The 16,546-nt window shown below is 41.4% G+C and overlaps 3 protein-coding genes across 4 annotated transcripts; 1 reads left to right on the top strand and 2 right to left on the bottom strand.

The window, feature by feature from the left end:
* Positions 1 to 293: 293 nt before the first annotated feature.
* LOC146381138 (endonuclease domain-containing 1 protein-like) lies at positions 294 to 5,257 on the top strand. The gene is made up of 2 exons (XM_084937070.1): positions 294 to 754; positions 4,015 to 5,257. The coding sequence occupies exons 1-2, from the start codon at positions 431 to 433 to the stop codon at positions 4,648 to 4,650; spliced, it is 960 nt and encodes a 319-aa protein (XP_084793196.1). The 5' UTR covers positions 294 to 430; the 3' UTR covers positions 4,651 to 5,257.
* Positions 5,258 to 7,365: 2,108 nt separating this feature from the next.
* LOC146381137 (DELTA-actitoxin-Afr1e-like) lies at positions 7,366 to 8,430 on the bottom strand. 2 transcript variants are annotated; one of them, XM_084938652.1, is made up of 3 exons: positions 8,329 to 8,430; positions 8,089 to 8,209; positions 7,366 to 7,924 (listed from the first exon to the last, which is right to left on the bottom strand). In XM_084938652.1, exons 2-3 carry the CDS (start codon positions 8,190 to 8,192, stop codon positions 7,474 to 7,476), a joined length of 555 nt encoding a protein of 184 aa, XP_084794778.1. In that variant the 5' UTR covers positions 8,193 to 8,209; positions 8,329 to 8,430; the 3' UTR covers positions 7,366 to 7,473. The 2 variants fall into 2 exon arrangements, with proteins under 2 accessions (XP_084794778.1, XP_084794779.1); XM_084938653.1 differs by having other exon boundaries at positions 8,089 to 8,199; positions 8,329 to 8,420.
* A 1,163-nt stretch (positions 8,431 to 9,593) lies between these two features.
* Positions 9,594 to 11,069, bottom strand: LOC146381136 (uncharacterized). The gene is made up of 3 exons (XM_084938650.1): positions 10,990 to 11,069; positions 10,658 to 10,782; positions 9,594 to 10,160 (listed from the first exon to the last, which is right to left on the bottom strand). Exons 2-3 carry the CDS (start codon positions 10,759 to 10,761, stop codon positions 9,734 to 9,736), a joined length of 531 nt encoding a protein of 176 aa, XP_084794776.1. The 5' UTR covers positions 10,762 to 10,782; positions 10,990 to 11,069; the 3' UTR covers positions 9,594 to 9,733.
* Between the last annotated feature and the right edge of the window lie 5,477 nt (positions 11,070 to 16,546).

Here is a 16,546-nt window from a genome sequence, read left to right as displayed (position 1 = left end):
AAGTTCGCGGGTTTAACTGTTGTTTCTACTGTGTGATGGTGGCTCTAATGAGACTTTAGAATTTGTCCTAAAAAATTATTTTTTTTTTGATGTGCCAATCCAACATCCCATACCTCCAACCCAGACACACTTAAAACTATTCTCTACCTGTGTCCAGCAATGAGGTGTTTCGTGTTCTTATTTTAATTTACGCTTTTATGAAAATTTTTTTGTACTTCTTGTTAAATACAACGTCACAAATAAACGCTGACATGGTTGAACAGATGTTCTACATCAGCTGGAATTCACTAAGATGGCGCTGACACGGTGGACAGATTCTGTAATCCTATTTCCTTCTTTTTTTTTATCACTGAAACTGTTTCTGCTTTAAGGAGGTCACGTGTTGATCTAAAGGGAAAAACCACCGGGCATCGCGTCTTTGTGTGAATGTATGAAAAGGCTCTGGGAGGTTAAAGAGACGCGCTTCGCCACCGGTAAAATGCCTCGTTTGTGCGCTCTGCTCGCCCTGCTCTTTGCTGCAGGCTGCTCGCTGTGCGCTGCGGATGTCGGGACCTTCACTCCGTGCCTGCAGTTCTTTTACAGGTCTTGGCCCCCTAAGGGTCTGGCAGGGACGCCGATCTGCCAGCGTTTTATCAACAAGTATCGGTTCGCCACCCTGTATAGCCGACCCCGCCGCTCGCCCTGGTTTTCCGCCTATTTGTACACAGTACCTGCGGGAAAGAGACCCTCAGCATCCTGGAAGTTTGAGCCACAGGTGAGAGTTTGAATAATCCGTGTGTATTTATATTAAAAAGAACAACAGAAGTAATAGATAGCATGCACTATGGTGATTATTGAAGCTGGAATGGAAACAAGCCAAAGTAAAAAACAAAAACAAAACACAAAAACTAAACTAAAAGAAAAAAAGCGAGTTTAAGCAGAACTTAGACTTTGTGCTGTGTCAGCTCTGCGTGCAAACACGCCGCACAGTTCACGTCTCAGAACTGTTAACCGCTCCAAGTGTGTTGACATGCCAGCGAAAATCATGTGATTTTCGAGCATGTGCGGCAAGAGGAATTTGGTTTATGGGAGGAAGTTGACTGTTGACATAATTACTATAGCGCTGGCTGGTACTTTTGACATGACAATATTTTTGACACTGCATGTTTGAACGAGATAAAAGATGACTTGGTAAATCCTTTAATCGTCCCACAAGGAGAAATTTGATAAAAAATTTACTGGACTACACACAAAATGTGTGTTCCACTGTAAAACCCCAAAATATAAGAGTCACACAAGAGTTAAATGGGGAAGGCAAAATAAAATGATTGTGATGGTTTGGTAGAGTTGGAGTGAGCGGAAGCAGAAGAACAAATATTTCATTTGAATGCTGCTTTTCCCAACTTCCTCTTGTGAAGTTTGTTTTTGTTATGTTATGTGATGCTCTTTGTACGCTTATCTAATCCTATTTTCACATGCAGTAAAGTCAAGGCCAAAAGTCAAACTTTTACTGAAAAATAAATCAAATTAATGCAAACAGTCAGCATTTGCAGTATTGACCTTTCTCCTTGTTCCTTCAGTGGGCTGGTTTCAGTCATTATGCAAATGTACTGTTTATAAGATTGGGGAAACCTGCAGTCAGCTGAGACTGAAGAAGTCACTTGGATGAGTGACGAAACGTTTCTCCCACTGAAAACGCTACGTCCAGATGAACAGAATCAACTTGTGGAGCTTTAGCTTTCTGCTAATTTCTGCAGATTGGTCAGTTTAAGGATTTTTAACAGGACATTTTTCTGTGGCATGGCTGAGATCAGTGTCAAAGGTAAACCCTGACTGATCCTGCCTTTATTAGTGCTGCAAACTGATCACTTTCTGAGGACTGGCCATACTAAAACGTGAATAAAGAGAAATAAATGAATAAAAACTGAAGTGTTAAAGTGTTTGAAACTCAAATTTTGTGCTACTTCCAAACTTTTGGGCCATATCTGTTTAACGGTACAGTTAACAGGTTGAAAAGGGGGATGTAACACTTCATTTTTTTTTCTTTTTTTGTGCCACGTATTTCTTGTAGGACACTCTCTCGCTTTTATAATGCAGACTATGTCAAAAATATCCAACACTGGCTCAATATGTGAGACTGTAAGGAAGTAGGGGTGGTGGTTGTAACCCTTTGACTGTTTTGTCATGAAACGCTGTGTGGCAGGCAGGAGATGTGGACCCAAAATGCAGGCACTCAGACTCAAGGTGTTAACTCAAAGTCACAGATTTATTGGCTGGCAGGAAAAAACATACAAACTAAACTGGGAAACAACAAACTAAAACTCACAGTGAGACACAGGGAGCTCCACACAGCATGAGGGACGACACGACACAGACTCAGAGAAACACAGGGTTTAAATACACTGGGAAGTAACGAGGGGAATGAGACACAGAAGGAGGGCACAGCTGGGAGAAATCAGGACTGACGAGACAAGCAAAGCAGGATGCATTCACATAAGACACGGACCTTCAAAGTAAAACAGGAAGTATCACACAGAGACGCGAACTTAACACGGTGGAGACAGCAACTAAGAAACACAGAGACATAAACCATAAGGCAAAGGACTCTAAGAACCGAAAGACACAGAGGGAAACTCAAACATGCAGACACAGACGTACACAGAACAGAGGGGACACAGAGAAACATGAAGGGCAAGGGATCGAAACTAGAAACCATAGAATAACTCACACAAGTACAATAATACAAAAAATCACAAAGAACTAAACATGCTGGGTCATGGGACCCAGGACCCTGACATGTTTATATCAAGAAAACTTTCCACGACATCCTGTTAAAGGCCGTGTGATATGAATAAATAAAAGTGTTAAGATTTCTCATCCCAACTAATAAAATGACAAAAAGCCTGAAAGTTCTTTGGACAATAAACATAGTAAGCGCCACATGTGCAGCAGGAGATACCCCACTCCTCCACCCTAAACGGAAACCCCCCTGTTCCTCTGATTAGTCAAAGGCGGAAATGAAATTGAGACTCTATTTGCCTAATTTATGTCCCCACTTTTGATTTTTCAGTGTGATGATCTGCTTTGCATTTCACACTTCTGAATGTACAGAAATGGGCTGCAGTTTATCCGGACAAACAGCAGGGGGCACTAGCAAGAGCACTTCTCAATGAGAAGGAGCGATTGGAGCTAAATATGTAAAATAAGTTTTTTTACACCTGCTTCTAGAAAAAAAACGATCTTACTTTAGTAAATACAGCAATGATAATAATATAAAGCAATGCTTCTGTAGTTTCTGTAATTAGGACGCTGACATTGCGCAAAAACCCTTAGCATTCTGCGTCTCCAAGTTGCGTCAAAAGTTGATTCTGTTCATCTGGATGTAGCGTTTTCAGTGGGAGAAACAATGGGCTGGACCCATTGTTTCTTCAGTGGGCTGGTTTCAGTCATTATGCAAATGTACTGTTTATAAGATTGGGGAAACCTGCAGTCAGCTGAGACTGAAGAAGTCACCTGGATGAGTGAAGAAACATTTCTCCCACTGAAAACGCTACATTCAGATGAACAGAATCAACTTGTGGAGCCATAGCTTTCTGCTAATTTCTGCTGATTGGTCAGTTTAAGGATTTTTAACAGGACACTTGCTTGATGTCCTGTCTAGTCCCAGAGTAAAAAAAAGTGACATATAAGTGAAGGCCACACTGAAAACATGTTTATAGTCTTGGACTAAAGGCAGTATCAAGTGGCAATGCCAAAATAAACTTCATAACTTAGCATCTTTTATTTTGTGAATATTTGCTTATTTAGCATGAGGCTAGGACAAATCCCTCTCAACCGTAGGTGGACTGGTAATGACCGGGTGGTTAAGTTTAAAGCATAGTCCTGGTATTTCCGTTGAAGCATTGCTGATAATAGTACAAATGCAGCTTTAGGAGTGTCGACAACATTTTAGCCGAACAGCTTAAAGTCATTTGTGAAATCAGTGAAGTGTAAAGTCTGTAATAAAACCCCGTTTCTTCCTTTGCTGATAAACAGTTAGCCTACCCAGGGGGAGATGGCAACATGGAACAGTTCCCCCCAGGCCCTCTGGATCAGAACATCGTGGAGAGCCAGGCAGTGCAGCTGGACTACATCAACTCCACCTACTCCCGTGGCCACCTGAACCCCAGCCTCCACCACATGAGCCACGACACCCGCTCTTCCACCTTCACCCTCACCAACGTGGTTCCCCAAAAGAAGGGCTCTAATGATGGGCCTTGGGAACTTCTGGAGCACAGTGTGAATCACACCTTAGCAACCTACTGTCTCGGAGATGCCTACGTCGTGACGGGCATCATCCCCTACCGCAATGACGAGCACTGGCTCAAGAATCACCGCGTGGCGGTGCCTGAGTATATGTGGTCTGCCTACTGCTGTCCAAAGTACAACCAAAGTCTTCCAAAAGAGCTAACCGACGCCTTTCCCACGTACGCGGGCATCGGACGCAACGACCCCAACAGCAGCGAGGAGATTGTGCCTGTTGATAAGACGGTTAAGAAACAATTCAGGGGATATGATGTGAGAAAAATGTCCCTGGAAACACTCGAGATGTACTTGAAGGACAGATTCAATACTGTTGTTAGTGTGTTTTATGAGCAGTGCACCGGATCAGACCTCACAGAAAATACATAAATGATACATAAATGCTGTTTATATACACATTTCTGTGAGGAGAATAACACAAAGTGCAAATATTAATGACCACTACTGAAATGATTCATACACAACGCGCTGCCGCTGAGTTCAAGTATGCACAAAACACTTTAAACCACTAGGTGGTGTCCTTGTGCAATACATGTAGCTGCACATTTCGGCTGAAGTTGTATGTATGTATCAAACTAATTCTGATTCTGATTCTGATTCACTAAATAACTAATAATGATCAGTGGTGTAAGAACTACTCGGGTACTAAACAACAATGCACATTCCTACCAAAGTAGAGCACAGATGTTTTGTTAGCCAAATATACTTGAAGTATCAAAGAAAACTTTTCATAACCTGATCTATAACTTCTATATCTTTGCCCCAAAAGGAAAAAGTGCCAATGACTCCAACTCTTACATGCAACATCTATATTACTACATATTGTTCTTTTATTTTTTACTATTGAGAAATTGGAATGTCCTAATTTTCCCTTTTGGGTGCATAAAGTATATCCGATTTATCTAACAGCACATAGTATGTGTTAATATGTGCACCTGCAAATGACAGAAACTATAATAAATCGATATAGAAAAGATTTTCATTGCTGCAGTGTTTGTGTCCTAAATCAGCTTCCACTGTCTGAATCAAAATGTTGTAAAATTCCACAGATGATTAAAAATGTAAAGCTTGACTCTTAAAATTATATTCTAACACAGTACTTGAGTAACTGTAATGAATTACTTCCCAAACCTGCTGGTTTTGTTTGTACTTCATGCCCCAATCAAAGTAATGAGTAACAGACTCAGTCACCTGCAGTGTTGGGACTAACGCGTTATTAAGTAACGCGTTACAGTAACTACGTTATTATTGTGGTAACGAACACGGTAACTAGTTATTATGCCAAAATCAGGAACGCGTTACTCGTTACTGGGATTTAGATAGGCTCGTTATTCGTTACTTCGTGTGGTGGCTCTCGCGGAGCTTCCACAGATTCAATAACATTAGCAAGTGGTGGAAGCAGCAGGTGGATGAAGGAAAAGGGAGGCAAGAGGAGAGACCCGAGGCGGCCGTCCGTCCGAGTGTCAGGTGAACTGATCTTCAGGTAAGAAGTTATGACCTGCAGTCCATCTGGGTCAGATATGAACCAAGTTTAGTTGGAGTTTATTTTCGTTGTGCTGACTTTTTCGTACTGCGTGCTAGCTAGCATGACGGGGTTTCTATACAGCTGGGTGGTGCTATGTTACTGATGTTGAACTTTATTTTGTTCATACGGTTAATTATTAGAGTTGCCAACCGTTCCCTAAAAACGGAATCGTCTCGTATTCAGAGAAAATATTACGCGTTTCGTATTTAGGTGAAAAGGAACAGTTTGTCCCGGACTTCAGCTACAATGAAAAAGGCACAAAGCTGGAGTTATTCTTTGTCTTTGCTGCACAGCTGCCTCTTCTTCTCTCATTCTCTCCCCTCCCTCTCCTGTTGCTACTTTAATCATGAAACTGATCAATGATCAGCTGATTGGCTTTTCCCTCTTGTTTATTTAACGTCCACTTTGCGCCAGAAAGAGGAAACCAGCGGATGTCGCGTTAAACAACAGCAGCACGTTTGATCAGCTGTTGTTAGAATTTATTTAATATTAATTTCTAGTATCAGCTGATGTTTGCTGGAGCCACAGCTGTAAAGCTGCTGGTCATGATGTCGGTTTGTATATCTGGTGAGAGGGAAACATGCAGATGAAACCAGGAGATGTCCTTACTGAATCATCAGAGCTGTGATGGAGAAACAGGTTTACCTTTTAGGTGACATGAATGAGTTGAAGGGGAGTTATGAACTGTTTCTGAGAGATAAATAACATCAGGATCCTTTTTTTATGTAGCTGACAGCTGGTAACTGTGCAGGGGCGGATCTAGCAAAGTGTTGCCAGGGGGCCAGGTAGGGCATTAACAGGGAAAGGGGGGCACAAAGAAATACTTTCTTATTCTCATTTAAAATGTCTAGCTTTTAATAAATAATTATCTGAGTCTTACAACAAATGATTGATAGATTGATACATATATACCATCAAGACGGTGTACATCACTGTCACAACAGTGTTTATTTTCATTCAAAGGCTTTGTCTCTAGTCAAAATGCCCGGGCTGATTTTTTTGTCCCAGTACAGCCCTGTATGCAGCTCATCTGCAGTCTGGTGTTACCTACATCTTCCTATTCGGAAGGCAGAATTTCTGAGTTCTGAGTACAATCAAAAGCACCACGACTGCAGTTTTTGTGTTGGATGTAAAAAGCGCACATGACGCTGTAACGTAGGCTAGAATCATGGCGGCGGTCAACGACGGTCCAGGTGTGGGATTTCTCTCGTGGAAATATGCACATTACTTTTTCCTTTGGTAGGTGGCACAGTGCACTTGTGGCAAGTAAGCAAGCTAGAAGACTGGCACTCTTGCTGGATATCCAGTTAGCAACACATTAACAAGAGAAGTCTGAGTAAAACCAAAGTTACTTTCCCTAGTAACTAGTTACTTTGAAAGTAACGAGTAACTTGAAGTAACTGAGTTACTTTTGATGGAAGTAACTAGTAATGTAACTAAGTTACTAATTTAAAGTAACTTACCCAACACTGGTCACCTGCTCCACAAGTTAAACCCAACTGGTTTGTCATTGTGTGTATTTCATGTCAAATGATCACTGACACTTTTTATCACATCAGACTAGTAAGAATTTATTGCATTTACAGGTAATACAGTAGCACAGGTGTACAGTTGGCTACACGGTGGTGTTTCAAGCAGGTTTAATCTGACAAACATGAATCAACAACTCAGTAAGATTGCTGCATGTGGGGAGTGAAGAGCTTGTCCCAGATCTCCACCTTCATGATGGCCCTGCCCAGGGGGGACATGGTACCCTTGATGTCCAGGCTCCCGCCCTCAAAGGTGAGGTCGGAGCCTTTGGCCTCCGCCCGCACGAATCCCACCTGCTCTTTGTTGTAATACATCTCTCTGAACAGGCTCTCATTGCACTCTTTGCCCTTCTTGTAGATTCCCAAGGCAAACCAGTTCTTGTACATGTTATAGTCATATGGCACAGAGAACATTATAGCGAGTGTCTCATCGGCTCTGTTGAGCTCCCTCTTGAACAGGTCGTAGGTCAGCACGCCCACTGCCCCACTGGCTTTGGCTTTGCCCTTGCCGAAGTTGCACACTTCAGTCTTTTGTGGACGTACAGTCGGTTGTGGGGGGCTGCGGCAGCTGCCACTTTCCAGGAAAAGCCTTTAATTTTTAACAGCAGCAAAAGTGAGGAAAAAATGAAAGCAGGAGGCAAAATTTGAAAAAGAATTTTCCTAACTGGATATTTGTCAAGCTGCACCTAAAGCATATTCTAACTTTAATCTGTACAGACAAAGTGAGCAAAAGTGCATTTATTTTGGACATACTTAGGGTCAATCAGGCAGTAGTTGTTGGTGAGGTTAGTGATCTCTATGGTGACGTTCCTTCGGCTTTCGACAGCGGCAGCCAAAGCTTCTGCAGATTCACTCATGGTGTGGCTTGTAAAGGCTGTGACAGACAGAACAGAAGTGTAAACTGCAGATCTGTGAATGAGTTTAACCAATTGAAATAAAAATGCAAATCCATCTGAAACCCTCAAATAACTGAGCAGGAATGAAGCGTCTTACCTGTCGGGATCACTGGTACGTAGCTGACTCGAGCTTGGACAGATTTGAGACACTGAGTTCAGCTCTTACATGAGTCTCGTCGGGGAATGCGTTGCACCCAAAGGTGTCTCCACCCATAAGCATGCATCCAGCTCCCATGTCACTTCCCATCGCATGTCTGCAGAGGTGTAAAGCAAAGGGTGTCGCTAACAACAACAGCACAGGATAACTGTAGTCTTTTTGTTCTCACACTGCTGTCAATTTGTGAAACTACGAACTGGTTTGTTGAGGTTTGTGGGATTTTTCTGCACTACACCTTTTCTTTAAATAAACATGCTTCGTCTCTGCAGAGGGCTTAGACAGTTTGAAACAAGTCTGTTGAAAGGTTGATGAATAACCTATTCACCAAACCAACAAGAAAATTAACTTTAAACGTAAAAAATTCCGATAAGGAGAGGTCATAATACTTTATAATAGACCCTGCACTCCTAATAGTACTGTGTAATCCCATTGGAAGAACAGGAAGAGTTATTCATCCTTGTCAAGATAAGAAAAGATGTGGCAATAGGCACTAAACATTAAACATAACTTATTAAAAAGATATATTAAATAACTCAATAAAATTACATGCAATGACAAAACAAAATACCACAGGAGGGTAATGTTATTGGTCTGTATTTGTGTGACTGTGCAGAGCAGATTACAGGAGCAGCAGGAAGTGAACAGGAGATGAACACCTGATGATTTTACAGGGAAATAGTGTTTAGATTAGAGATTAGGATGCTCTAGAATAAAGCATGCATCCTTAATACTTTTGGGGAGGTTAGGACACTTATTCAATACTATATCATTTTAAAACTTTTATATTAGCTTCATAACGATGGCTCACAACAGTGAAAACGACATCTTAAGGATGAGATAATAAGTTAGATAGTAAGATAAAAGTAAAGACTACAATTTGAGAAAGAACTAATGATGATCCCAACTCCCTTTTAAAACACTCATTATTTTTAAAATACTTATAGTATTTTTTGCAGTTTTATACTCTTTTGTTCCGTCGTACCATTAGTAAGCAGGAAGTGTTGTCAGCAGTGAACTTAAACCCTAACTTTAGAAGAAATTCCACGGTAAATAACTGGAAAATAGTGGGATAAGTCACAGGCTGTGTTAAGGGTTGAGAATGATTAGCTACATTTTTATTCACTTTTGCATGCAAACATTTGTAGTCATGTCCAACAATTTATTTTTAGATTGAACAAAGAAACACAGAGGACAACAACTCAGTTGAATTGTTTTTTATTTGTTTAAAGCACCTCTAAATCATAAGGATGACAACTTGCACTTTGGTTTTCAGGAATATCAGCAAATACACTCGACACATTTGTTTGTGAACATTTTATTCTCACACCTAATACAACCAGACTCTTTAGCCCATCCTGTCATACAGCTCCAGTTTAACAATAGCTTTGCCCTCATCGGACATACATGCCCTCACATCCACCGTCTTGCCTCTGTACACCAGCCCTGAGCCTTTGGCCTCGTAGCGGACAAAGTCGCTGCAGTTCTTGTCGTTGTACATGTAGTCGAACAACTTACTGTCGACAGCTCTCGATTTATCAAGGACGCCCACGCCGAGCCAGTTCTTGTAGAAGTTGTAGTCGAACGGCACGGAGAACATGATGGCCACAATGCCATCGCAGCGGCGGTTGCGCATGTCAAACAGGTCATAGGTCAGCACACCCGCAGCACCCGATGCTGTGTTGTCATCCTTGGTGAAAGAGCACACCTCTGTCTTAGTGGTGCGCACGGTGGGCTGCGGAGGGCTGTGGGCGAAGCCACTTTCCATGTGAACCCTGAAAGGCAGGAGGGCAGAGGAAACGATCAAAGGTTTATTAATGCACCTCGATGTAAAAACAGTCAACTGTGCAATATCCTCCTGACTGTTGATGCCATCAGACATTTAACACTGGCGCTGCTGGAGGTGGTGCAAGCTCATCAACTACAGACTCAACAGGACTAATGTTTAAATATCAAAGGACATGCAAATATCATTCTGGCCATTTTTTACACATCAATAAAAAATATTGGTTACAATTAAAACGCAGACACAAGAAACCACAAGGATACAAATTAACAAATGATGGATGGCAGAAATAACTTGTGTTAAAGAGTGATAGACGGGTCTTTTTGTCTGACGTTTGATAATTTTGCATCACACGGGCATTGAAATTTTAAAAGATAAATGTCTTTTTTTTTTGTTTAACTGCAAACAATAAATGCTCTCTTACATAAGCAAATAAATCAGATACTTTATGCTGGAGTAAAAGAGAAATAGTTTGGGCTCTGTTACTTTGGGTTGACGAGGCAGTAGGCGGTGGTGATGTTGGTGATTTCCATGGTGCAATTGCGATTGGTGGTAAGAGTGGTGGAGTGGGCCTCTGCATTCTCGGGCATGGTGGCGACTGCTGGTAACGGCTACAAGAAAAACAGGTGTGAGCCGTGCAAAGTGCAGCAAAGCTCTGTCATGAAATTCTTTAGCTGTCCTGCTGAAATAAACACTGGAATATGATCTGAAGATGAAGTAAACACGAAACATTACATATAGCCAAAAAGTCCCTATTAAATATCTGTATTCACTAATTTCACAAATTGACAAAAACACCTGCAGAAATGAGCACTTACTTCGCGTTAGGTGACACACACAGGATGGCAGAGAGTCCTCTGAAAACAGGTCGGACTTCGATTTGGAGATGAGTTTAAAGTCACGCCCTCTCTGTCACACCTAACACATGAGCTTCAGTTAAGTGGGCGTGCCTTTCTCTTTCTCTCTGCTTTCAATCAAACAGTATGTGATCACTTCACATGTACCTGCGAGTCTGGTAACGAGTGAAGAGTTGCACCCAAAACCTCACGATCCTTAAACCACCCAAACCAGTCCATCTTTGCAGCTGACATGAAATTCTGCTTTTCTTTGTTTTTTTTTCCACAGTCTGTCTCTTCACAGGAGATTTAACATTCTTGCAACAGTTTCATGATTCATGGACACAAATGAATTCAACACACCCTTTTTTAAAGGTCTGGATGTTTAAATATTTGTTTGTCCTTGCTGTTTGAATCCGCAGCTTGTCCCAACATGCAAAAACTGGAAGTGAGAAAGCTGAAAAGTTACCAGTCCATCAGCCCAGCAGTTCACATTTAGACACATATTATGACTAAAAACACAAAGAGGGATTACAGATTGCTGTGACCCAACAAATAATTGCAGAATGACAATACAAAAGCAGAATTACTGCATAAACATACAAAAGTACAAATAAGAGGTGCAAACAATGAGAACCAAATACAAATGGAGCACAAAGTGACCAAAAAGAAATGGTAAATGACCAAAAAAAGAGCAACAGGACTATAAATACATGCGTCTTTAGTAAAAACAATTTTTTTTAAAGTTCCCCGCCCACCCCTGCGGGCAGTCTATCCTTCAAGCTCCTCTACCAGAGGCCTGGGAGCTTGAGGGTCCTGCACAGTATTTTAGCTGTTCCTAGGACTGCGCTCTTCTGGACAGAGATCTCCTTTGTTGTTCCTGGGATCTGTTGGAGTCACTCGCCTAGCTTGGGAGTCACTGCACCTAGTGCTCCAGTTACCACTGGGACCACCGTTACCTTCACCCTCCACATCTTCTCGAGCTCTTCTCTGAGCCCTTGGTATTTCTTGAGCTTCTTGTGTTCCTTCTTTATAGTGTTGCTGTCATTCAGAACCACTACATTTATCACTACGGCCATCTCCTTCTGTTAGTCTACCACCACTATGCCAGGTTGGTTAGCCATCACCATTTTGTCCATCTGTATCTGGAAGTCCCACAGGATCTTAGCTCGGGGCCAGCCACTTGGTTATGGTGTTCCATGTATGCCCCACCTGCTAGAATCTTACAACCCACCCAGTCAGTTGGGGCCATCTTCTTGATGTATTCATAGATGTTTGTCCTGGCTCCCCCTTGCCATAACATTTGTGTTGTACCTCGGCAATCTCTAGCTGTGAGAACAATCCCTTCTTTTGAATGTTGGAACACTGAGCTACTAGTTGTTTCACCGTCATTGTGGATGTTGGGTATCAAAGATTCCATAGGTCCCTCATCCTATTCATGTAACTGCCAGGGTTACTTGCATAGTAGCATTCCAACAACACCCTATTTTCGTCTCTTGCCCACCGATGCCTTCTTGTTCTAGTAGCACACTTCTCGTCAGGCCACCTGACGTGGACCTTGTTGATCCAGGCGATGGATCGTTTGTAGTTTTACCACTACGCTATCCAGCTTTGAAAGGCACAAAAAAACGTGGTTTTTACGAATACTTATTTCGAACAAATACTTCAAAAAATATTTGTATTCGGGAACAAGGAAAAACTTTTAATCAAAAAGCTGAGTACATCACCGAATGAGTGAGTGAGTGACATGTGAAAGAGGTGACTGACACGGGCTGGTCCACACAGCAACAGAGAGGCTCGGCTGAACAAGAAAAGGCTGAGCTACTAGAAATCCTACAGGATCTTAGCTCGGGGGCCAACTAGTGATGCCAACTGGTAGCATCACTATTTTTGTTGAATAGGTTTTTTTGTACTTTAACTGGGTTGCGGAGGCAGTTTATAACTTTAAGATCGAGAGATTACTCCATTATGCTGCATTATTGACGTCTGCAGTCGGGTGCTCTCATGTTCACTTTGTTTACGTGGTAGATTTGGAGGTCTCGAGACCACTTTTATGTGGTCTTGGTCTTGTCTTGGTCTCAACGGACTTTGGTCTTGGTCTCGGATCCAAGTGAGTCACTCAGTAAATGAGTGAGACAGTAGACAAAAACACATAAATATGCCTGACACCCGTAAACGAAGCAGCACCTGGCTGCAGTTTAAAGACTTTTTTGTTTCGGTCTCGGTCTCGTCTCGACTTTGTCTTGGTCTTGACTCGGTCTGTTTTGGTCTTGGTCTTGTCTTGGTCTTGGTTTAGGCGGTTTAGGCGACTACAAGTCTATTACGTTACAGTAATTTACACAAGGTCCGCGTCAGGTGGCCAGCTCTTCAAGTCCTTGAGACGAGGAACCAAAGCTAAGTAAAGTACATGTTCTCAGCAATAGGTCTGCAGTTTGTTGCAATCCATTTGGCATTGTGTCAATCAATATGTCCGAGGTAGACTTACTGAGTCCCCGATGCTCTGTGACTGGTTTGTCGCAAGCTGGATGACGCCTTAGCCAAAGTGCTATTAGCATCCCTAGCTAACATATGCTTCGCATGAATGTGATATTTTAAGCTGGAGGTGCTTCGGTGAAAAGAAAATTTCTTCTTTATCTTCTTGATACATGCTCAATCATCCAGGTAGGTAAATCTCCAAAAGTTGATTCTGTCCATCTGGATGTAGCGTTCCTTCACTGGGCTGGTTTCAGTCATTATGTAAATGTACTGTTTATATGATTGGGGAAACCTGCAGTCAGCTGAGACTGAAGAAGTCACTTGGATGAGTGACGAAACGTTTCTCCCACTGAAAACGCTACATCCAGATGAACAGAATCAACTTTGTGCAAATGTGCATAATACTTTCTGTCGGTCGACTGTTCTGCCTTGTTATTATTTTAATACTCAAATTTCCCATCGAGAGGGCTAATGTGCGTTTATCATCTTCCATATTGAGTTGATCAGTTCAGCTGCCCATGACTACTTGGACAAACTGCCCGAAATGCGTTGACAGAAACATTTCAGGGATTTTGAGTCATTCTGCACTCCAGATGCGTTGAATAGTGTTACATTTTTTGTATTGCGTTAATTGTGATGATGGCTTAATCTGCATCAACGCATTAATTTTGAGAGCACCATTTTTTTTTCTGTATAACGCATGCTACAAGCATATTTCATATTGAGCATAGTTTCAACTGTTACTTAAGCATCATGATGCAATTATTACTTTACTTTAGTAACCTTTCTACAGTATCTTGAAAGTATTTATAGCAGCCCCTTTCATCAGGGCTGTGTGAATGACTAAATGCGGCCAGTTTACCAATTGTATGCACAGCCAGAGAGGTGCAAAATGATAAAAACGCCCAATGTCATTAATGTCTCAAGCTACAGTACATGTTTGCATGTAGTTTGGATCAATGGTTTTTGTTTTGCTGCATTTTTCTTTTCAGTTATGTTCCGTTTGGGCTTTTTTATGAATTTGTCATGTAGTTTCAAGTTTTTGTGCGACTGAGAATGAGTGATAAGATGAAGCACACAAAGGGCCGCGGTGACTGAGACTCGTGAGATGTTTGACCCTGTTTGGTCAATTTTCGTCTGCAGGGTGTTACCTTGACTACAGTAAAGACTTTGAGTGCTTCCTGCAGACACATTTGTATGACTAATTTAATGTATTGAGTCAGTCGGGGTTATACTGTGTTTTTTTAAGCAATGACTGGTAACCAAGAGTAACCAAGAGAATGAATATTAAATCCTTTATACTTCATCCTGACAGTGGTTGTAAAATCAGGAAATTTTGTACAGTAATACACTATTATTTGTTATGACAGTTGTTTCACAGCAAATACAACTTACCAGCATTGGGTATAAAGTATTCCAAAGTAATGCAATACTAAAATCACGTTATCTATAATGTGGTAATGTAAAGCATTGTCACTAAATTCTTTAATACTTGTTACTAAATGTCTAAATTGGTATGTCTTTTCTTAAGTTTTCTACCACAGACAGACAGTGGGGTGGTCACCACTGGTGGGACTACTGGATTTAAGATAGTAAAAGAACCTATCAACTATTTTAAACTAACACTGCAGTGCACCGAGACAAGTGTGACCTAATTAAAGGACAAACTAATAAAAACATTAAAACTAGAACTAAAATATCTGAAAGAAGCACAGATCTATTGAACTGTCAGTAAAACACAGCACAAGCAGAGTTGTGAGGTTCAGTTCAGTGACTTCAAATAGCGAAGGTGAGGCCTAGCAGGTCTGCTATGTGGAAGCGAATACTAAACTAAACTAAAAAATGAGCCTGTTGGAGGTTTCAGGGGACACCTTGAGCCCCAGATGTTGTGTGACTGATAAGGTGTGACACATGAACATGTAGTGCTTTCACCAGAAAAAAGTTTAATAAATGATTATTGTTCTATAATAGGAAATCTGTACTAATAGTCTTTTTTTAACGTTCCTATAATCGATATGTATTAGAAGAGTTGTTTTAATGCTGACTTGTATTGAGTTTCTCTGTGTGCAGTTGGAGGTTACATAGCTATGTATTTGATTATAATTCACAGGAAGGCAGGTGGGACTGATAAATGATAATTGCGTTGCTGCCAGTCTTATTTGTGTGTGTGTGTGTGTGTGTGTGTGTGTAGCACCATCCTGTGGTCACTGTGTGTATAAAGTCCTGAAGTAAGAAGTTTTTTTAAATGATAATTGATCATGTTTGCAGTGTCTTTCTGACAGTTTCACTTCTGTTCCTGACACTTATTCTATGAACTTTAATGACTTTATACTATATCCATTAATTCATCCACACAACAGTGTACTCTCATTCCAGTTCAAAGCTAGATCATATGGGAAAGGTGGCAGAAGATCATCCGGTGTAAAATCGTTCCCACTGCACCACGATGCCAACCACAGGAGCTCTGATTCAAACCAGTGTTTCAATTTAAATTCAAATCGGTTACGTCAGGGGTCCCAGTCCCAATCCACGAGCGCCGGTGTCCCTGCAGGTTTTAGATATGTCCTTGATCCATCACAACTGATTTAAATGGATAAATTACCTTCTCAACATGTCTTGACGTTCTCCAGAGGCCTGGTAATGAACTAATCATGTGATTCAGGTGTGTTGATCCAGGGTGATATCTAAAACCTGCAGGGACATCGGCCCTCGTGGACTGGGATTGGGGACCCCTGGGTTACGTTCACTGACACTTTGGCCTCTTTTTCAAAGAGAGCTGCTGTTCCAGGTTTCTCACACCTGACTGCCACAGCTGAACAGTATTCAGATCTTTGTGTGTAACTTTGTATATAGCCCCAGTAAAAAGTGTCCGTAAAGTGTTTTATTTGTTAGTGGCAGCAAATTATGCACATTTTTCTCCTGTTTTGTGGCCAGCCGGGGAGTTTATCTGTATTTAGTATTTTTTGGTTTTAACCTAGAAATATGTGTTTCTTTACTCTCTAAAGAGTCGGGTTATTTGTTGCTTATTTTGGTCTTGGAGACCCTGGCCTTAACTTCTTTCCTT

Source organism: Perissodus microlepis, chromosome 8, assembly GCF_051167445.1.
Source record: "Perissodus microlepis isolate ML-2025 ecotype Zambia chromosome 8, ASM5116744v1, whole genome shotgun sequence".
Lineage (NCBI taxonomy): Eukaryota > Metazoa > Chordata > Actinopteri > Cichliformes > Cichlidae > Perissodus > Perissodus microlepis.
Note: the sequence above shows the minus strand (reverse complement) of the source record. Positions and strands in the feature narration are given on the sequence as shown.